The following is a 25404-nucleotide window of genomic DNA, read 5'->3' as shown; positions in this document are numbered from 1 at the left end:
TTTAATGCCTCGTGCTGGTTATCCTTATATCATGCGTGACTATTGATTTGCCTGTACACTATATATATATATATATATATATATATATATATATATACTTTATTTAAAGCAGCAGAAAATTCAACAAATATATATATATATATTTATAATATGTTATATGGATTCATAAGTATCAAGGCACATCAACTCGTAGGGACATCAGAAAATGAAATAGACAGCGCTGAAATACCAAGCCTTTGTGGGATGCCGTAGATATTCAGGCACCAAATACGGTTTAAAACATAGATCCGACTCAGAGGTACCTCGTGTGATATACACGCCCACTCTGTTTACTTTATATATACATTCATATAGGCATACATTCGCACGTTCACGCACCCACGCATACACACACACACACACACACACACACATACACACACACACACACACACACATATATATATATATATATATATATATATATATATATATATATATATATATATATACATACTAGCGTTTAATCATTGCAAATGGATGTGGTTGATTCAGAATGTCCAAATAAAGTATCGATGTGAGAGAAACTGCGCATTGGGAAACTGATATTTAATTTCTGTCCCTTTGTTTCAACACGAACTCAATCTATACAAACCACTAAATCCATTGTTACCAGCTTCTTAGTATCACCGTAATCCAAAGAATGGACGCAATAAGAGATTAATTGGATATATTTCTGAATTTTAAATATGAATAGAATCAATGAATAAGAAGAAGCACTCAAATTGTTTAAGAATATAAAGGTCATATCATGATTGTTCTGATGAAGTGACTAGGTACTAGAGCCCTACTTTAATACCCTTGCTCAATTAATTGTCGTCATTAATACTTCTTTCATTTATGTCGATTGGTGCGAGTCAAAAGCGTGACTCTGCTTTCAGTCTGTCGGATGTGTGATGATATTCTTGTTATGTGGTTAGTTGCTGTTCAATAATCACAATTTATATTATGCTGGACGCAAATATATCGATTCATTATAATATTCGCGTGTCCCTATAAGAACACACAAAATAAACCAATTATTTAATTTATTATTATATCTGTCAATTTGTTTTTTAAAATTACACTTTAAGTGAGAATAATGTTTTTTTGAATTAGCAACATCATTATGAATAATTTCGCGGTTTAGTGGAATAGATCTCGCTAGAGACATCATAGAAGGCATTCATTTACCATAAATGTTAGGCACTTCCTCATTTCTGGTTGAAAATCCAAGCAATCAAATTTATGTAATGTAATTTATTTCAGGACATTGTTCATTTAAAACTATATTATTAAGAATATTGTTTTCCCTTTAAGAAGAGAAAGAGTGATTTGGCTCCTATTTCTACGAAATTGGCGGCTAAACACATACCCGTGGATTATTTTGATTTTAAATCGTATTCTTGCACGATCCAGAATTCTTGTATGACCAACGGAGGTTTTCATTTTCGGGACCTTAAGTCTGACTATTATATGGGTCTTATTTTATTTTATATCCCTTATTAGAGAATCGTATAAAGTAAGTTGATGCTTTAGAATTATATTGCATAGCATAACACTACGCACATACAGAAGTAGCATAAAATGTGAATTATATTCCACGTAGAAGACGTTTTGATATTTTATAAATTCATTAAAGGATCCTCACTTAATCTGAAAAAGAAGCACCGCACGCGTGACCTGCTTGGCGGATACTTGAAACCCCAAACTATAAAAAAAACATGAAGGAACTGGAAAGTTGGAAACAAAATACAGGTATGTCCGTAACCAGTTGGTGATGTTAAACCAAAGTTCACATTAAATCTACCGCCTTGAAATATGTACGGTTAGCTTTGATTCAACTCTCTATATTTAATCGATTTCAACAGTATACCTAGATTCGACCCAAAGTAATGATGGAACTCATTTTCTAGTGCATCACTCAGATAAAATGTTAGCCACGTGATGGTGAAGAAAACTAGTTAACCATTGTCTTGCTCCTAGTGTACATGGTATTACATTACAGCCAACGCCGACTTCAGTATACTAGTAGTTGATGAGAGCAAAATGTTTCGATAAGTACAGTTCCGAAAATTAATCGTTCAAAAATATTCATAACTTGTTGAAATCATACATGGTCTCAACCTAATATTCTGCTGTCATTGATTCTATGTAGAATGTGGCCTGAAATACGACATACTCGGTACTTTTAATTGCTGTGTTAGAGGATGAATGTCAGCTTCTCTAGAAAATTATACTGGAATATTAACGGTGAAGTCTGTTATGTTGAACATAGTTACTTATATTGGATTAAGAATTATACATTGTTATGCTTATATTTAATTTTCTTATGAGCAGTATGGTAGGTAGTGACGTTTGTTAGAAATTTTAATGGAATGCTTCAGACTATATTCTTTCTGCTTTTCTAAAGTCTTAGGAAAGTGACACCGTGCCTAACTTTGAATTTCATCCCATCGGTATTGATAGCGAAATACCAAAAAAAAACAAACAAAAAAAGCAGGATGTGACTAGTGAAACATTGAATATGACGGGCGAGATGCTTTAACATATTTATTTATCTTGTCAGCCACAAGTCGGTTGGTAATCATTTACAGCACCATAAAGTGCTCTCATGTGAATTAGAAAACCTTGCCGGTTCAGGAATTAGATTTATTGTAAAATCTAAATTCTCATCTCTGAAAGTGATGTGAGCTTTCTTAATAGTTGAATGTTACTTCATTTAATGGATTTTACAGAAAAATATTGCTTACAGGTACATATATATATCGATACCCTTTGATATTGCTTACAGGTATATATATATCGATACCCTTTGATTCATGCCACCTACGACACACTAGAATAAATGTCCCTTTTTGTTTAGCTAGAAGTATTTGCACCATACTATCAGACACAAACACCCGACACACACGTCTCCAGGAACTTAGAACCACACTCACAAATAGAAACTATCCACAGTCCCTAATAGACAGTGCAATCCAAAGGGCACTCAAATTAAGTATAGAAGACCTGAGACAAACAAAACCAAAAAAGAAAGAACAATTAAAAACCCTTCCCTACATCTCTACACACAACCCACTGAACAATGAGGCCTTCAGCACCATACTACAAAGCACAACCCTGCTAAAGGGAGACCCAAAGATGAACCGGATCCTCGAAACACACACCATCATTAAAAGTAAACGGCAACCAAAATCCTTGAAAAGGATTTTAACCCAAGCTAAACTGCACTCAACATCAACCACAAAACCAGCAGTTAGAAAATGCGGAAGGCCCAACTACGGAATCTGTGTCATCTTGGTAGAAGGTTCAGAATTTTTACTAGAACAAGGCCATAAGTTCACCTTTAGAGCAAACTTCACCTGCGCATCAGAAAATTTAATTTACGTCTAAACATGCGCAGGCTGCAATAGGCAGTATATAGGCTATACAAAAAATAGCTTACGTAACAGGATGGCGGTGCATAAATCACAAATTAGAAACCCTGAATACCGGAAAATACCGGTCAGGGGACACATAGATAGATGTGCTGCAAATGTAAATCCGAAATTTACAACTTACCCACTTTATAAATTCAGTGACAGCGTAACCTTCACGCAACGCCAAAATAAAGAACTTTATTTCATAAAAAAATTTAGACCAAGTTTGAACACCCTGGGCCAGGAATATTAAAACAAAACATTGGTCCTCCGAAAAAGAAAATCGAAATTCTACCACAACCACTACGACTGCCCCAACTCGCACTACTACTACAACCACCGTGGTCACTGTTGCTACGGCCACAGTGAGAGAATTATAATAATGGAGGTGGGGCGAATTACAATTTCTCAGATCCTTAAACAGTCACTCACGCTGACAGTGATATGTCTTAGGGAAGGAAAAATTTATAAAAAGATCTCTTTCTCTGCGAACAGATCTAATCCTGATTCGTCAAAAAATTGATGACGTATTACCTCAGTGGTCAAACTATTGTCACCCTGCTTGGTCGGTTTCCTCACACGATACAGCTATGGGTCAGACCCGATTCTGATTCGTCAAAACATTGATGACGTCTTTCTTCCGTGGTCAAACTACTCGTTCTGCTGGACTAGCCACCTAACAGGATACAGTCATGGGTCAGATCTAATTTCGATTCGTCAAAAGTGTTTCTTCCGTGGCCAAACTGTCGTTCCGCTTGGTTGGTTTCCTAACAGGATACAGTTAGGAGTCTTTTCACTATATTCGTTGAGACTTGGTTTTGATTGGTTTGGAACTATATGACGTCAGTGAACAGTGCAAGTGACCACAGCTTAGCTGAGCTGATAGAAATCCAACAATCACAAAATTTACCAAAATTATGCGAGCAGACACCGACCCAAAATCATTACTGTAGCTCCCATTGGAACACAAGGTAAAATCTAAAATGAACTCCTCGCCTTTTCAAGAACATGAATTTTTTCATATTTGACTCTATTGAATGTATGTCACAATTATGAACTATTACATCATACTCTTTAAACATATAGCATGGACTCTCTTTATCATATATAAAAAATTTTTTTGATAAGGTTCGTCATTTCAAGAACCGAAACATGTTAAATTAAAATTTGTCTAATATAGCAGCATTTTCAAACTTCATTTTTTACAAATATATACCCACTCGTATACGAGCTAATCTTATTATATATATATATATATATATATATATATATATATATATATACATATATATATGTATACACTTGCGTCAGAAATTAATTAGCACTTCTCAAATTTCTACATTAAATAGGTTAAATCAATTAACCTATGAGCTGTTCAAAACGTCTTACGCGATGAGAAAACTTAGTATGGTGTGATTTCGGTCCTTGCGAGGCGCTACCTATATCTATTAAACAAAGGAAGATTTGTCTGCATCCGCACTCCAAGTTGTTGCACTGCTATGTCAACATCATAAGGCTGTAGACTCTCAAACTGCCCTGCAAACAAAGTTACGTCATCGTTCTGCGCAACAGTGAACTCGCAACAAAGCAATAGTTCGAGATATGGCCACTAGGTAACAGCACATACCTTGAGTGAAGAGCAAATCAAGGGTGCTAATTAATTTCTGACGGTAGTGTATATATATATATATATATATATATATGTCACGCTGGTGAGACCCATATTGGAGTATGGGATTCAAGCCTCTTCTCCTTATCTCCTCAAAGACATACAGCACCTCTAAAGAGTCCAGAGGCTGGCTACCCGCCTGGTTCATGGTCTCAAAAATTTGTCCTACGAAGAAAGGCTGAGGACGCTCGACCTTTATTCTCTTGAAAAACGCCGCCGCCGTGGTGATCTCATTCTCGCCCACAACATCATAAGCGGGAAGTGTAACCTCTCGAAAGAGCTGTTCTTCACTCCTGCTCCGGAGCGTCGGCTGCGGGGTCATTCCGAAAAGCTCTACCTGCGACGATTTCATCTCAATCGAAGGAGAGGAGCTTTCTCCGTCCGGGTTGCGGATCCGTGGAACAAGCTGCCAGATGAGATGGTGAAGATGCCGACGACCGCTTTGTTCAAAGCCTCCCTGGACCTCAAGTGGCCTAAACTCTTTACATGAACACCACCCTGTACTTAACTCCATGTCCCCCTACATGGCCTTGCTATTTGCTTTTGAGCCAAATAAACTAACTAACTAACTAACTAACACACATATATATATATATAGGATCGTTAGCTCCTACACGTATTTTATTTTCTCCTTGTTTTTTTCTTTGTATCTTTCTGTCGAAGAGCGTAGGCTCGAAATGTAAAAGACTTTTTTCTATTCCTGTGCGCTATACTAATACATTTGTTTCTTTGTACTCCACCTGCCTTCGTATTTTGTTTATTTTCGTAAACTTTCCCTTTATATATATACATACATATATATATATATATATATATATATATATATATATATATATATATATATATATATATATATATATATATATGTGTGTATAACTGTAATCAGTACAACAACATTGATTTTATTATAAATGGATATACTAGGAAAACGCGTTTCTTGCACTACATATTCTGGCTGACCTCTGCTCCAGTCCAAAAATTTTACTCAACCAATTTTCATGTGTAAGTGGTGTATATTTGTCAGAAAATAAAGCGTCAAATATGATGCCTTGGTGGGGGGTTGTCCCCACTATTTCTGTTCTGATGGAAACTGTTCGAAAGTGCGGGTACGAAACTCTATCAGCCCTTAATGTCACCGGGGTCAGCGTATCTGACGAGGAGTGGTGAGATTTGCATGCACAGAAAACGTGCAGAGAAACAGAGCTGGTGTTTTTTATATTACAAAATAAAACTTGCAATGTTCTATGAGTTAATGAGATTGTGTACAGGCAAATCAATAGTCAAGTATGATATAAGGATAACCCAGAACGAGGCATTAAATTAATATATTAGTGATGATGATTTTTAGCACTAAATTAGTACTAAGCAAACACACCAAATATAAAACGATATGTTTATTAGCATCTCGTTTTATATATCTAAAACTAAACTACAAAATGTATTCTTCTCTTTGGAGATTTATGATATAATTGAGTGAAATTTCCCTGCTATTTCTAGTTGGATGAAATGCTCGTATGCGGCCCATTTACTCAGAAGTATTCTTGCTATAATGAACTTCCATAATCGCCATAGCTGACTCACAGCTTAAACGTAATTATTGCATTCAAAATTCATAATTAGTGAGGAATCTCTTATTATAATCTATGAATATGTAAATGTAATAGCTTTAACGTAAAAGGTTTATTGCCATTTGTTATTTAAATCTAGACTAAATTTGTAAAAATTGATGGAATGGGAGCTATTGATGTGATAACTGATTTATCTTGTACTTTCTATTAATTTGATCGATCGGCGTTATTCTGATGTCCATCAATTGGTATCTCATTATATACGCACTGTATACAAGATTATCATTAAAGCTGTACCTTAAGATCCATGCATACATCGACAGCAATTGTGCGCGACGCATTATAATGAATAATTATACATTACCACAAGAAATACTTCTTAATCGTTCTAGATTTCTGTTTCTTAAAACCAATGTTTAGATTATGATTAAAGTATATTTACCTATCTACCTACCCATCTATCTCACCATTTCAATCTTATTATGTATATATCGACATATGTATCTTCTTTCTTTCTTCCCAAATAGCAGTAATTCATTCATTTATGCATACCTCCAGAACTTTTAACATATGAAATTTGTATGCAAACAGCGATCTTCAACTGATAACTTATTAACTAAAATTATAAAAATGTCTTATGGTCTCCAATCCTCTTCGTAATTACTTATTATGCTTGAAATAGTAACGAAAATAGTAACGAAATCTTTATTCATATCGTTCAAACGTCTAAATATAAGAAGGTAGACACTTGTATAATATGGTCCTAGATACACTATAAAGACCAAATAGACATATATGTGGCCGGAATGCCTTTACTTGTGGGTAGACACCAGGACAACAGAGGCTGGGGATTAAATAAGGCAAAAATGAAACCGACGGATAAAATTCCCAGGAATCGAATACACTTTTACTGGGGCTTAAGACATAATCTTATAAGAGAACATTTGGTCATATGTGGAAATAAGAAAAACGAAACTGAAATGTTAAGTTGTAATGCAGTTCAAAGGTCTTAGATTTGAAAGATGGCTGCATTCGATAGCAGCAGGTTTCTGTTTGATGGTATCTTGTGCATTATCGATATCCGAAATGGTGAAGGGCCGAACGCATATCTGTGGAGTTTAGCCCAAACACAAAAGAATAGCAATAAAATAATACAAACTATTGTATTCGACGCTAACCTTCTGCAAGTTCACCATTTCTTCCAAAACTGGAATACGAGAAGAAACGATTGGCAGAATTATTTCTAATATACCTGGTATTATATTTACAAAGGGGTAGGATTAATTGTAGCAATTATTTGCTGCACAAACTGCTTTGATATCTATATATAATCACAGATTACGAGCAGCTGCGAGGAAAAATTTAAGTCAATCATATATTATTGTCAGGCAGATACTCGTCTCCACTTATTGTAGTAGCGCCACTATTTATGATGATACTTGTTTAAACTATAACCGTGTAGTAACAATAAAACGTATAGCAAAGGTAACAATCCAACAAACTCTCTACCAACTATACACGAACCAACAAGCAATATTCCGACAACTACAAAAACACCTTACGACTTCTTACAATTAACGCCATCGCTCTCCGTCACTTACTCAGAACGCGACTATTTATAGTCGTTCGGTCAAATCTATTCCCACATTCCTGGGTGTCCACTATGAAATTCCTGTAAAATCTATTTCTGTGGTGCAGTTGATACTATCACGCTTTGTGCGTACATCAATACAGAGTGAAAAATGGCTCGCATTCGTGCTTCTCTTTTGTTTATTTTTCAAGGTTTCCTTCATTTTTAAGGTGTATTAGTCCCCCGCTGATTTACTTTTTTTACATAGTGTACAGTCACTAGCAACGCCAGAATTTCACATAACATAACATTTTTAATACAATATTTTGTATTATTTTATTGCAATTCTTTTGTGTTTGAGCTAAACTCCACAGATATGCGTTTTACCCTTCACATAACATTTTTAATTTCCTTTTCTGATTGTTATACGACTATCAAAATATCTTCCAGCGGTTCGGCATTCTTCAAGATTAGCCTAGATAAACAATGCACATGGCCAATTTTCTTAGAAGGAATGTACTCCAACCTAAAATTGTAATTTAACAATATTGCACACCAGCGTTAAAATCTGGTAGCTGTTTGGTAGGAATTCCTTTCTTTGATCCGAAAATTGATAGTAACGGTCGGTGGTACGTCTCAATCCAAAAAGCTCGACAGTGGAAAAATCTTTTGAATTTCTTCACAGAAAAATAACCGCTAGAGATTCGTTCTCTATCTGACTGTAGTTTTTTTGCTACTGCAATCAGAGCACGTGATGCATGAACTGCCGCCTTCATATTACCGGCTTTATGTATGTGTAGCAAAATTGCTCCTACTCTATATTGAGAAGCCTCAGACGCGAAAACAATCTCCGCTGCGGGATTGAAGTAAGCCAACAACAAATCTGAAATTAATATTTTCTAATATCCTGAAAAGTCTTTTGACAGTTATTTGGCCAATTCCATTTGGCATCTTTCTTGAGCAATTTATTTAATGGAGCTCCCAATTCATATATGTAATTTTGATAATAGTTCGCTAAAAAAGCATGTAATGTCGCTATTTTAAACGGGAGGGGCATATGTTTAATTGCGCCTGTCCTCCACGGGCCAGGTCGTCTTCCATTTTAATATATAATTTTCCTAAACATTTTATTTTAGACAAAAAGATTCACATTTACCATCACTGAGTGTGAAACCGTAAACTCTTATTTTTGGGGAAACACACTTCACATGTTCGATATTCAGACCGACCACGTGATTCATTTTTCATAAAAATATCATCGATGCATGGATTTTCAAATTGATAGTCCACCAACATCGCATCTATAACCTGTTGAAATATTGCAGATGCGACCTTCAGACCAAATTTCAATCTATTATATGTGTATAGTTCTCTGTACGTATTCACTGTTAGAAGATTCGAGCATTCTTCCTCTAACTTAATTTCTAGATGCACATCAGACAGATACAATTCCGAAAATACTTTGCCACCATTTAATTTTGCAATTTCCAGAGTAGGCAGTGGACAGTGGCATATTGTTTTACAGTAATTCAAACCAGGAGGAAAATGAGCATACATCCATATTCTGTTATCTTTTCTAATACACGCAGTTAGTGCTGCCTACAGAGAATAATCTACTTTTTGAATAATTCCCAATTTCTCCAGTCTGTCGAATTCATCCCCTACCTGCTTTATTGCAGCAAATGGCACATTGTGTGTACATCTGGTATGTTGGTTTTTGTTCATTTTTTATAAATCTTGATTTTTCCCTTATGAGGTTTTCACGATAACTACTTGATATATTTTTATAAAGATTTTATCCTATTTTTAAATTGTAAATTTATCCGGAGTATATCAGTACTACATTTTATTCCAAATAAACACGTTGTACCGAGATGCAATTCGAAAAAGCTCGCCTTTTACATAGGTGTATAAAGGGGGAACAATTCTATATGCTACGCTGGATACTTCGTCTGTTATGTTGATTTTTGCTCATTGTTTATAAATCTTGATTTATGCATGCACTGAGGATTCAAAAGTGCATTTGCACACTAATTATGTAATCATGATATGCAGCTGAATTCTGATTTTAAGAAGCTCGCTTCAGAGTTGCATTTCCTTGTATTCGGTAATATGTGTTTATTTTGGCAGTTTTGACTTCAAGAGACCCTCCTAGCCTGTTGCATTTATGTATAATAATACCTTCAATATAAATTATATATACACAAATGTGTGCATATATGTATGAATATGTATACTCACACGCACGCATATATATGGGGTCCAATGTTTAAATTGTCACCATCTTAAGTTTTAAAATTCGCGCATGAGCATTTTTAGCTTTTGATTTTGTCGACTATTCACTACGTCTGTGAGAATAGCAGCATCATGACGTAGTAAACACTAACAGAAATTTGGAAACGACATGTACTACTTGGCATTCGCGCTGGAAGTTTCAATACGAACATTTCAGAGTGTTTGTGTGTCAAACTGAGGACAGTGCTGAGGATACGGAAGAGTTAGATGAACCTAATTGTGATTACTAAGTTACGGCATCTCGGAAAAGCTATCAAGGGTAAGAAGAAAGGCCACGTTACGAAGCTTTTGAATAAACGTGAGTACCCTCAACAACCCAAAGTGCTTTGGTTTTTCTCAGACGAGAAAAATATCTGCCTGGATCAAATGGTGAATACAGAGAACAACTTTTGTCTTGCCATTCAGTGAGCATCATGTTATATGGTGTTTCCACTAGAGATGGCGGCGTTATGTCTCCACTCGTCTTCTCACGCTGACTCAGACGGAGGCCTACGTCAAGTGCTTCAAAGGAGGTAGTGCTGCCTTGGGTCAAAAGAGTTGCTACTGGAAGATTTGATATAATACATCGAACCATTCGAGCCCATGACATATTCTTAAAATCTAGTACTTATTCTATAGTCTCTTTTGCCAAACCGATATATTACGGGGTCATTAACACGGGTCAAAACATCTCAACACCGGTTGTCGAAGCATGATGGACGGTAAGTTCAAATGTACATGCACACACACACATACATAGAGACACACACACGTATATATATATATATATATATATATATATATATATAATATATGTGTGTGTGTGTATGTGTGTGTGTATGAATATATATATATATATATATATATATATATATATATATATACATGTGAGCACGTATATGTATATATACATGTATGTATATATATATATATATATGCATACATACACATATACATGCATACATATTTACATATGTGTGTGTATATATATATATATATATATATATATATATATATATATATATACATACATATATATACAAAGAGATAGATAGATAGATAGATAGATAGAGAGAGAGAGAGGGGTGGAGCGGCAGTGCAATAGGCATCGAATCCAAAATAATATATATGAATATGCAAATTAAAACGAGAGTTCACGACAAGTAATGTAATTACGAGGAACAGAAATTTCATTATATCCTGGTAGGATACGGTATGTTAAATGTGACCGCATGCATAATTGTCATTAATATACAAATGAATGTACAAATTATATATATATGTATATCTGCCTATGTATATATGCTCATATATATATATATATATATATATATATATATATATATATATATATATATATATATATATTATTATGAACGTATGTTCTCAGATAAGATCGTTTTTAAAAATATATTGGATTTTTTCTGTTATCTATGAGCAGGTACAAATATAATTATATATGAATTTAAAATAGATACACACACACATACGCGCGCGCATATATATATATATATTATATATAAATGCACACACACACACACACACATACATACATATATGTATATATATATATAAATATATATATATATACACGTGTATATACATACATATATAGGTATGTATATATATATATGCATGTGTATTTGTGCGTGTGTGTGAGTATGTGTAATTATGTTTTGTTTTGTTTTCTTCTTAAACCTCCCATTTACTTTGTCTTTTTTATACACACAGTAGTGTATAGAAATATATTTACAAGTAACCATATATTTAGTTAAATCTAGCTATGTTATTATGTCGTATGAAATATCTCGATTCGGTGGCTTGCAGCACTGACAATAAAATAGTGATGGTGAGCGATAGATGCGTAGAGATAGGGAGTATATATACATAAATATATACATACATACATACAAATATATGTATATACATGAGTGTGTGTGTTTCTGTGTGTGTGTTTCTGTGTGTGTGTTGACGTATGTATATATGCACTTATGCTGCCTTTCCATGTACACATATATTTACATGTATACCAATCCATAGATACATACATGCATTTGTGTTAAATGTATACTTCAGGTTGTGGCTGTATTCAGTGCTACGGGATGAAACTGATGTAAATTGATTTGTAGCTAAAAACGTAATGAAGGCAAACAAACTGGTTAGATTAATATACAGACAAAGTGGAAGTAATATTTGTGCGATTCAGCAGTGAGTTTTTCTCGAATCTCAAATGTCTCATCTTTAAATAAGGGCTCATATATGGTCTCTTCTATTTATAACCATTTCAAGACTTCATGTAATGAAGGAACTACATTGTGGAATGAAGATAAGGAAAATATTATCTCATTTTGATTGTGAAAAATCTCCTCGCATATATTTTTTAAAGTTCTCTCTATTGATTGTACCGGTAATATGCTGTTACCTGGTTGAATTCTTGTCTTCCAAATTGGTTCTTTACATACGTGGTCTGATTAATAAGTATCCGAACCGTTGCAATAAGAATGATGCTAAAGCACAGAGTGAAGCTGCTTGGCATAGTTTGACCTTGCACTCTGCGTTGCATGCGTCCTAAGCTTAAAAGTTCTAGCTCACTTCTGCTGTTTGAAGTAGTGCTTGCATGGAAGATATGTAGTGTGTAGTCGTCGCATTGAACATGACAAGGAAAGTTGAACAGAAAATCTGCATCAAATGTTGCTTAAAGCTTGCCGATATCTGCTCAGAGACCTACACAATTTTTTTCAAAAATTTCATCATTACCGACACAAAGAGATTTTGTGGAACTGAAACCCAAGTGTCGTTTTCGTCAACTGAAAGCAATTTTTTGCACAAACTTTGCAGACACGCGGCTCATACCCACATCTCCAGCGATAATGGACTGAACTGAAACATAACTAGACTGCACATCCTCTCATAACTCACGGATGGTGATTTGACTATTTCCCCTCACTGCTGCATTCACGTATGCGATGTTTTTCTCAGTCCTGCTACTTGTGTATCTCTCAGAACGTTCGACATTATCGACATTTTTTCCGCCATCTTGGAAACGGCTGAGCCAGTCATACGTTTATGCGCTGCTCATACACTTCTCTTAATACACTTTGCATAGTCTTCTGATAAGGTATCGCCATGACAACTTACTCTGTCATGTTCAATGCGACGATCACACCCGACACACCTTCCAAGCACTTCTCTAAACAGCGCGAGCTAGATCGTTAAAACTTAGTGCGCATGTACAACAGAGTTCATGGTCAGTCTGTGCCAAGCGACTTTACTGTGCGTGCTTTAGCCTTGTTACTATGGAAAAAGTCCGGATACTTATTGATCAAACCTCTCATATATACATACACATACATACATACATACATATAAGTATATATATATATATATGTATGTATATATATATATATATATATATATATATATATATATACAGCCATATATATATATATACACGCACATATATCATAATTGCTTGTCATTACACTGTGGCCATTCTTGAGCGCCACCTTTAGTCGAGCAAATCGAACCTAGGACTTATTTTTTGTAAGCCTAGTACTTATTTAATCAGACCCTTTTTCTCAACCGGTAAGTTACGAGGTGGTAAACTCACCAGTATCTTTTGTCAAGCGATGTTGGGGGACAATCAGAGACACACAGACATTCACACACACATATACTCTTTTACTTTCACTCGTTTCAGTCATTTGACTGAAACAAACATACACAAATTAATTATTGGTTGAGAATTTAACAGATAGTCAGCGTGAAAACCATATAAGTGAAAACTTTATATTCATTCGCTTTAGATACTTCTATTATATCAAGAGCATAACTACACGCAAATACCTCACGCTATGAGGGACTATTAAAGTCAAGTCCACCATAGTAAATATAGAGTGTACCGAGAGCGAGGAAATAATACTTGCAAGTCACCTGCGATTTCCAATTTGCATTCCCTATCCGTCGGTACACTGTATAGTTATTATGGTAGTTTTGACTTTAAGAGTCCCTCATAACGTGACGCATTTATGTTTAGAAATGCCCATAATATATATATATATATATATATATATATATATATATATATATATATATGTGTGTGTGTGTGTGTGTATGTGTATGTGTTGTGTGTGTATGTGTGTGTGTCTTTTATCTTTGATGTTACGTAGTTCACTTACCAGTCACCGCAGCCATGTTGGGGAACCACATTGAGGAGTTTTAGTGGAATTAATTGACCCCGGTACTTTCTTTTTAAGGTTGGAGTTGATTCTTGCTTTTTAAATTAGCACTTATGCATACACGCACGAAATCAAGTGCACCAATTATTCTTATACATGCAAATATTTAATATTGCTAAAAATCTGATCCTTTCTCTGCAGTGGTATATAATTATCCTGGTTTAGATTCACGAATTTAGACTCAGATCAGCACATGAGCTGATTTCTATGGCAGTACACAGAGTTGCTCGTCAGAGCTAAAGAATGATATACGGCTTTCTAGTTTTGCACTTGGTTAGGCGTTTGATTTGAATGCAACATTGTTCCTTTGTTGATGTTAATGTAAGAATTCAGTATCTGAGGACTTCTCAATATATATATATATATATATATATATATATATATATATATATATATATAAAGCTTAACGAGTGATTTCCAAAGAGCCAAACTGATACTTGAATGATCAGAGGGTTACGGAGAAATCATCAAACACAAGTGAGTTTCGGTCAGAATAGTATGTTTACAGTAGATCCGATAACGTTTAATAAGGTCTAGCTTTAGAAAAAAAGATTACATAGTGGGAGATATATTTCGAAACTCAAAGAGGCGTCTGAAAGCTGCATCACAACAGATCTGCGGGTGTATATACTGGCCCTTGAACAATTCTTCTATGTGCAATTTGAATGATTCATTTTATCTATAAATATGCTGCGTACTGGAAGACACCAGATGACGAACGACGTTTGATGGATCTGAATACCAGGGAGGAAACGTTCCAACAAAATAACAATTCGGTCTGAACTAAAATCGAGGCACGTTACACAAGACGAACCAAATATGTACTGCTTCTCAGCAAAACCTTCGTCGATTTTTGGGGACGAAGGATTGAATTCAGTTGCTAAAACAACAAGCCATGAACTTGGAAAAATGAGGCAGAATTATATAAAAAGCCGAATACTGCCGAAGAACTAAGGGAGGCGTTGAATGAATACTAACGAAACAAAAACTGTAATTATATTTTATGTACTTCCAAATCCACAAGCAATAATTTTGTCAGCTCAAGGCCACAGTACACCTTGAACCATGAAGATAGGAAGCAAGCTTCCTGCCACAAAACCAGGCATGCACCACTTTCTGTCTATCTATCTATCTATCTATCTATCTATTTATCTATCTGTCTATCTACCTACTATTTTTATCTCACTCTCCATATATGCGTGTGTGCACGCGCGGGTATATATTTATTTATATATATATATATATATATATATATATATATATATATATATATATATATATATATACATGTATACATATAAATATATATATATATACACACCCATATATATATACATATTTATATATGTATATACGTATATATATATATATATATATATGTATATATATATATATATATATATATATATATATATATATATATGTATGTATATATATATATATATATATATATATATATATATATATATATATATATATATATATATATATGATTACGTGTGCATAGAAAGCGAAGAGGAAAACAGCGCATTTGTTTTCTTTTTGGTCATTTCTGACAAATATACAAATATCGATATCAGTGAATACCTCTTGATATATTCTAGAGATATACCGAAAGGATAACAGTAGATTAGCTACCAATTCTATGCGCTGGAAGATTTATACTTTCTATTCATGATAAAGATAAAGAAAATTATGTTCAACGTATTGAACGAAATAAATATTTTGATTCTAAATATCTTGACGTAATAATGTCTTTGTCTCGAAAGGAAATTGTAACAAAATATTTGGCTATATACGCTTTTTCATATATATTTTATTTATTTATTTTCCACTCTCATATGTCGTTTTTATATTCATTGTATCTGTTATTCTCTATCATATTGCAATAAGATTTACCAAACTTGGTATTTCCTTGCAGGATTCATATACGAACCAGATTGACAACGATAAGCAGCTGCAAATTCCTTTGAATTTCGTAATGTTAAAAGCACCCTGAAATATAGATATGATATATATATATATTTATATAATTAAACATGAAAATACTTACAATACATAATAGCTATTGACAAATCTTTTCACATTGTTTCAGTGTGTAAAATAAAAAACAACAACAGAGTAACAAAATATGAAGAAAAGAAATTCCGAAAGTCAATGCTGAATATTTCGTGAACGATTCAGAAAATTTCTCATTTGTTTACACTTCGAGTGCACTGATTTGTCTTTCTTATGCGGAACCTGCCTCAGCATATTTTATTTATCTGAAATGTATATGCACATTCTTAAATTCATAATATATGAATATTAATCTATGTGAACAATACGACTCTAGTTAAAGTGTTAAATGTCATCTCTTACTAGAGTGTAAAATATTGTGCACATGATATTCGCGGGATTTTAAATTCTGAAGATGACCTAAATATGTGTCTTCTAATTTAGCATGAGTAAGCTTCTGCCTTAATGTAAATTCTCGGTAGTGAAGGATTTACTCATCATTTCCATTCCAAGAACAATTTCATTGATAAGAAATGGGTAACACAACGTCTGAAGAGAGGCAATTGTATGTCAGAGTTCTATCTCGTATATTAGCTCTTGCTGGACCGTGAACTCTGGTTACAGGTTGTAACGAGCAAGGTGGTTGAGACAAGCATAAACTGTTGTGTCTGCAACTGAAAAGGAAATTGATGAGAGAGGGAATATGAAGTGATGAAAGACTGCAGATATTTAGTCCAGAATCCGTCGTTTGTTGTTTCTTATCCTTTTGGAAATATTTTAGAATACTTGTATTTGTATAAGCATCCTCGATGCAAATGGCGCGGCATCATTCCTTTCCGAGTCAACATTTGAAATAAGATGAAATTTTCCCTATCGCTAAAATGACCATCTCTCCCACAAACATTAGGATGCAGTGGGCTCAGAAAATAGCGTAAGACGCTTACATGGTTTGTGGTGCTTATTCGGGTTTTAGGTGTGAGTCATTCATTCATTGATTTAGATAGTATCTTATGGAACGATATACTAAATTTGTATATTAGAATACACTATACGCCTCAGAACTAATATGAATGAAATATAAAATTCACATAAACCTAATTAATAAGTCAATGTACATGTTTGACAAAAGTTACCGTACCTTGCCATGTCCGGTGCATGAGGATCATGACGCAGCTGATTACGCAGGGCAATGGTTGAAAAATGGGCACACCAATTCTGTAAATAATATAACGAAATATTAGTTCAAGATAATGTTTAGATATATGCGCCTGTCTATAAATGCATATCATATATACATATATATATATATATATATATATATAAATACTTGTTGATTAATATTTATGAACGGTTATTATCAAGAACTACACTATTCAATACGATGTACCACACACAGCTAGATAACCTCTAAGCACAACAACCTATACACCAATGGAGTACTGTAGTACAACAAAGAGAACATAGATATTTGACATGGCCTACTACAAAGCACGAATAAATTAAAGTTGCATTCAGTAGGAGGGTAGTATTTTTTATTTATTTATGCGCCCTTTTCAAGCGTAGCCTTGCTCATCGGCCCGGTTTCCCGGTTTCTGTGGCGTATGTGTTCCCCACAGCTGGACGGGACGCCAGTCCATCGCAGTGTTACTCAAGAAACAGGAAGAAAGAACGAGAGAAAGTTGGGGCGAAAGAATACAACAGGGGTCACCCCACACCGCCGGAGCCTTGTGGAGCTTTAGGTGTTTTCTGGGAATCGAAACCGCGATCTTCCGACCGCGAGTCCGCTGCCCTAACCACAGGGCCATTGCGCCTCCACAGGAGGGTAGTATATTGATGGAGTATTTCAAATAGTGAGAAACAGCAAATACTTCATCAGGGATGGACGAACAGATATGCCATAATAATAAAATAATCATACACTCATCCTCTTTCTTTAGATTTTGAAAAGAATTTCTAAATTATAAAGCTTACAGTTTTGAAATCATCTTTATTTACGACGGTGTTTTGGCTTCAATACTTATCGTAATATTTGTCTACTTCGGTTTTCTTTTTTTTTTTTCTTACTGAAAATCAATGACGAAGAAGACTGATATGATATTCTTTGCCTCGTACAACTTTCCATAATTCCCAAGGATTAATGCAACTAAGACTGAATAAGCTGAGGAATTTGCAGAGCAATGCAGCGGATGAATGTTCTGAAACAAAAGACGTTCATAGTATACATTTGGAATCGGCATAAGGAATTCCTCTTATGAATAAGCAAATTCAGAATCATGAAACTATCGTTTACTGCTATAAAAATACGCATGCGTATATATGTATGCATGCATGTATCCATGTAGGTATGTGGGGGTATATGTTTGTACAGAGAAAAACACTTGAAGTATATCAATGTGTCTATATATATATATATATTGATAAAAATGTAAGACAACAAAAGAATGAAAGACACCTCGATATATATATATATATATATATATATATATATATATATATTTATATATATATATATACAATATGTTACATTACTCGGTAGTCAAGATAAAACTCTGAGTTTCTTCTTTTGTTATCTTACCGTTTTATCAATATATATATATATATATATATATATATATAAATATAGGTAGGTATGTATATATGTGTATATATATATAGGTGTGTATGTGTAGATAAATGTATATATATATATATATATATATATATAAATATATATATATATGTATGTATAGCTATGTATGATCACCACTATGGCTCCAAATGGCATGCAAGCCAAGATTTTTAATACGAAGTAAGCCATTGTGCTATCAAGCCACTTAATACCTGCCTTCATTTATGTATTTGCAGAACGATATTATCCGGCAAAATTATACAACTGCTATTGTAGATTTGGAACCACTACGTTTGTAAAACAGGCTTTAAAAGTATAGCAGCAACATGTTTAATCCAATTATTCCAAATACTCATACTCTACTGTGCTTTAATACCGTAGATATATATTTGTGGGTGTCAGTGTGAGAGTGTTTGTGCGTCTGTGTCTCTATGTGAGTGTGTCTCTACATGTATATAGCACAACTATCCGTTTTTATCGTATAAGCCGGTATGAGTCAGGTGGTTTGACAAGATCTGTTAGTGTTTATTGATAGAATTACACTGAAATGTTTTGGTCGGCACGGTCTGTCCTGCTCCTTGTTTGCATTTGTGTTGGTAAGCGTGTGCACGCCCACTGTCTATCTATCTATCTATCTATCTATCTATCTATCTATCTATCTATCTATCTATCTATCTATCTATATATATATATATATATATATATATATATATATATATATATATATATATAGGTTATAAAATGAGATAGGGGTTGAAAATTCAACCCACCATGGGATAATATATATCCAATATACTGCCAGATAGGTACCCAACAAGATTAATACATAGATGTTAAAAATTGTCAAACAATCAGTTCATCTATTGTATTATATGGGTAAAGGTAATAATATTACCGTAAATTAATACTACAAAATTAGTACTATATATATATATATATATATATATATATAGGCGCAACGGCACAGTGGTTAGGGCAGCGGACTCGCGGTCGTAGGGATCGCGGATTCCCAGACCGGGCGTTGTGTGTATTTATTGAGCGAAAACAGCTAAAAGCCCACGTGGCTCCGGCAGGGGAGGTGATCCCTGCTGTACTTTTTCACCACTCTTTCTCTCACTCTTCTATAGGCCTGCTCGCTGAGCCAGCGGGGTGGCGTCATTGGAAGGCTAAAACAATGCGAACGGATTGTGACCAGCGATGTGTAGCAACATCTGATGGTCTGGTCGTTCACGTGATCACGTGATATATATATATATGTGTGTGTGTGTGTGTGTGTGTGCCCGCGCAAACGTATGTGTACGCGTGTGTGTGTATGTGTGTGTTTGTGTGTGTGTGTAGAACATAAAAATTCAGGTGGTATGAGAGATGAACATATTCATGTCAGTAGTTGAATCTAATAATAATAGTTTATAATTTAGCATTTGATAAATTGTCTTGCAGCTCTGTAATAATACATCGCATAGTACTATTAAATATTTTCAAATCATTGTTGATATAGAAAGTTAGTTCTTAAGATTAACAGAACATCATGGTAACGTCGATTTTTTAAAATCCTGTGCATATTTTCCCTATATACATATACATATAAATCTCCTACACACATATACATAGGAGATTTATACACAACAATAAACATTACTGTTACCAGATGAAGGCTACGAATTGGCCGTTATCCTACAGAAAAGAACTAGTGAAATAACTATATTCACCTACCATATCTACTTTTGTTGTTGTATAGTTGTATATACAAGTGAAGAAACATTTTCATTTATTGGATGTATTACATTTCAGCTGCATAGAGCTCTACATTATACTGTCCCGTATATGGTATGCAGGGAGATCTGCATACTATATACGAGAGGGTTTTTTTTCCTGATTACCACAGGATTCTATAAATCTATTTATTGCACATTAAATGTCTGTATGTGTGCATTGTGCTTTAGAAAAGTGAGTTGTTTTTTTCTAAATCCAACATAACGCCAGTCACGCCGATCCTTTGTCAACCCGTCCATGAGGCACATGTTTCTGTGATGAACGTTGACCACTCCGTCCAATATTCTCCTTCGCCTACCTCTTCTACAAGCTCCATGAACATTAAAGGACCGGCAATTATTTAAACAGCTGTCATCGTTCTTACGCATCACATAACCATAATAATATAGCATGATTTCTTGCATACTACAGCTGACACTTCTCATCCACATTGTTTTCTCAACACATTTGTATTTTACTGTTCTTGCTCGCAAACACTGCACATACTACGGAGCATCTTCGCATCACTGGTTTTCAGTTTCTTCAGGTTCTCTACACTGAAGCCCCATTAACATACCATATCACAGTTCTAAAATAGCGTCATATAATCTCTTATTATAAAAGGCAGATTTTATCTGCCTCCCTTTGTAAGTTATAGAAATCTACAATATAGGATTTCTTCAATTACAATTTACCTAGCATTTTTAAGAGTAGAATGCATCGGGTCATGCCAGGTCCAGTTTTTAAAATTTAAACTCCAATTAAGCAAAATTTACAGAAAACTCACATTCTGGTGTGTATGTCAAATGCTTTTCTTAGTCTGGTTTACAGCACACGCAAACGCACACACACAGTGTGCAACGAATAAAATGAAAGTAAATAGCGACAGAGTGATTTGAGGAAGACTAAACTGAAAGTATTTAAACCACTACTCAAAAAATAAAAAAAACACAGCAAACAGAAACAAATAAATACATAACGATTTACTCCTCACACAATTTCTTCAATTAGAGTGTACCCATGATTTTTCAGAGTACTTCAGTAGGTGATGCCATAAAAAATTTCTTTCAATTTTACCACCAATTAAGACAAAATTCGAGAAAACTCAATATTTTAACATATCACTCCGAAAGCATTGATGTACATGTGTGCGTGCGTGAGTGTGTGTGTGTCATTCCTCACACACACGCATACACATACATATACAACTACATACAACTACATACACATACAACTACATACAAACACGTGTGTGTTTGTTATTAGTAAAAAAGGCGCCAAAACACAACTCACTTATCATTCCAACACATTTGCAAAGACACACGGACGGTGGAATTGCTATAACAATACAGAAAAGGTAAATTGGTTTTTATTTTACTCTGTATATATTTTATTATATAATATTATATATAGATATATGTATATATAATTGCAGTATGAAACAGTGTTTATGTATAACCAGACGACACTTATATATAGTTATTATAATAAGAGATTAATAAATGTATGCATCCGTTTAACCCTTTCGTTACCAAGCCGCCCGAATTTACCTATTCATATTTAAATGAGAATATCAGAGCAAATCTCTTTAGTACATTCGTGAAAACACGTATTATACTTCGTAAACACTTCAACTACAGTTTTGTACAAAAATCGAAGTGTAATTTTAATTCCGTGAATTATGGGAGATTTTTTTCCGAAATTTATTCCTATTGTGTTTTCAAAATTTGTAATTCTGACAAAAAATGGATACGAATTTCATTATATCAAGCAGCGAGTCAGAATTCGAAGGATTTTCTACTGAAGACCTTCATAAATCTAACTCTATGACTGAAAAAAAGCATCTTTATATAAGAGTGAAGTTGTGTGTCTGTCTCCTACGATTTAGATTCCTAACTACTCCCACATTTTGCGGTGCAGTTTAACCAAAAGCGGGTATCTTATAGTCGTGATTCATATCGAGCCCTTCTGGGTATTAGCGTGCGTCTACGATGAGTCTACGATTTTTAAAAAATTTACCATCATATTTTTCCATTTTAATGCATTTTTTTCGCTTTTATATAAGGGAAGTAACTCTCTAAAAATATCTACGATGTGTCAACGATTTAAAAAAAAATTACCTTAATTTTTTTTCAATTTTTAATGCATTTTTTTGCTATTTTTTGGTTATAACTCTCTAAAAATGCTTATATAGTTATTTCCCTTACCACCCGAGCAACGCCGGGCGATACTGCTAGTGTCTTATATTCCGAGTGTCGCAGCATTAGTAGATATTTCAACTTCGTCCTAACATAGGATTTTATATGAAATTATAGCTACCGCCTTGCTTACATATTATGCCTCTTGGTTAAAAAAGACTAAATGCAACTCCTTTTGAACCAGCCTGGTGTTTACCACAGTTTTTTTCCGGTGTGTTCATTGTATGAATTGCTACAGTACATCTCTTTCATATGAATCTTTCATTGTTAATATACCTGTTATATCCCGGCACAATTTAGATGTCCGTAACTTATATTCAGCACAACATATGGAGTATACACCTAAACCGTTTCTGAATTAGGAGTAACACTACTTCTATGAAAATAACAAGGCCCAGTTCTCTTTCCTACTTATTAAATCTGCGCGGTTACTTTATCTAGAGAGTCTCCTTTCTGAATTTAGCTTCAATATCTGGAATGTACTCTCTAGTTCTGTTATAGTTATAACTTCATCATCAGTTTATAGGAGATCCCATGGGCAGCCAGTCTTAAATTCCTCTGTGATGTCCTGATGGACTGTAATGATAAAAGAGACCTGAGGACTGAACCTTGCACACAAATCTTCATTCTAAATTGTCAGTGAAACTGTTCTTGGTTGTTACTCTACTTACTGCATCATTGTACATTGCTTCTACAATTTGTCAACATCTACTGAACGGCACCCAATGTCAGACGACTTCAACAATTCACTGGACTAGTGGTTTGTTCTTAGCCAAGTATTGCTCGTGAAGTTGCGTCATTTGGAAGATTGCATCTTTGTTACAATCTATGAGAGTAGCGGCTCGTGTATAGGCACATTGGTACTGTCGCACCCCCTGTTTCCACTCGATATTAGCGATAACATCCAATATAGCGAATCCTTTTTCTTTAATTCTCTCTTTATACAAAATTTTTTTATAGAACTGTGCGTTTCATATTCCACGACGTGGTGTTGGGTGTTATGTGCATGTCTGAGATAGGAAGCGTCACGCTAGGGAGAGAGAAAACTTTGGTTCACGCAGTGCCGACTCGGTGTGCCGGTGAAAGGTAGTGTTTCTTTTTGACACCGCGTCTGTTGTGCTTAGAAACGTATTTATATTCTCCAATGTGATAAACTGTAGAATTAGATTATTATCCTGCTCCTAGCTTCAGTGTTGCTGCAAGGATTTGAAATATAGGGTACGTTCCCCATCTAGTTTTTGTTTTAGGGTGATTTTTAGAAACACAAGGGGGAATTTGCGGCGAAGTTCAGTAAAAAAAATGAAACAGTACCCGGCAGTGGCTTAAACGCGAACCGATCTAGTTTATGCATAAATTTATTTTTATATGTTTGTTCCATTTTACACAATATTACAACGGCTAAATGTTTTCTGAAGCAGCACTCCCACTAAGTTTATCTACGAGCCGCTACTTCCCCATGAGTACAAAAGTAAACGGTTCCCAACCATGTGTATTTTGTCATGTATCGCTTGTGCTATGAACAACCCTCTCTCTGTCTCCGTCTTTCTTTCTTTCTCCTCCCCCCTCTCTCTCTCTCTCTCTCTGTGACGATCAAAACTTAATACAGCATTCCTCTATAATTTTCTCTCTCTAGTACATCTTTGCCTTTGTAGCACTTTACGTTGTTAATACTTTGGCAATAATTGGATTTGACATCTTTTTGTGTCACTTGATTAACTATCCGAGTTGTAATCACGTAACCTACGTCATCATATATTTTGAGCATCCTCGCAACAGTCTCCGATGTACATAATCGATATGTCTTCTACGTTTCTGTCATTTTTAATTGTTGTTCTCGCTATAAGGCTCAAAATTAGGTATGTCTTCTCTTTTTGTTTGCCTATTCCATGTTCAGCAGCTTCCTATAACAACATTGACACAGAACTTACTTATCTTCATGGTTTTAGCAAGTATGCGAACACGAATACATCATTACGAATACATTTCTCACCATTCTCCATTCTCTAACAGTGTCTTGCAACCCTGAATTTATTGTGCCTCCCATCCTCAACTTGCTACATATACGAAACACATTTCTATTGTGTCTTGC

General features: G+C 34.6%; 1 protein-coding gene across 2 annotated transcripts in view; it reads right to left on the bottom strand.

Annotated features, from left to right (window-relative positions):
• Positions 1 to 16555: 16555 nt before the first annotated feature.
• The window catches only part of LOC115215057 (endothelin-converting enzyme homolog), a 157424-nt gene continuing 148575 nt past the window's right edge, over positions 16556 to 25404 (bottom strand). For both annotated transcript variants that reach the window (XM_029784197.2, XM_036505420.1), the window contains exons 12-13: positions 17896 to 17972; positions 16556 to 16754 (exon numbers count right to left, since the gene is read on the bottom strand). In XM_029784197.2, the coding sequence (XP_029640057.1) occupies positions 16655 to 16754; positions 17896 to 17972 (177 nt within the window). In that variant the 3' untranslated portion in view covers positions 16556 to 16654. The remainder of the gene's footprint in view (positions 16755 to 17895; positions 17973 to 25404) is intronic.

This window comes from Octopus sinensis, linkage group LG8 (genome assembly GCF_006345805.1).
Source record: "Octopus sinensis linkage group LG8, ASM634580v1, whole genome shotgun sequence".
Lineage (NCBI taxonomy): Eukaryota > Metazoa > Mollusca > Cephalopoda > Octopoda > Octopodidae > Octopus > Octopus sinensis.
Note: the sequence above shows the minus strand (reverse complement) of the source record. Positions and strands in the feature narration are given on the sequence as shown.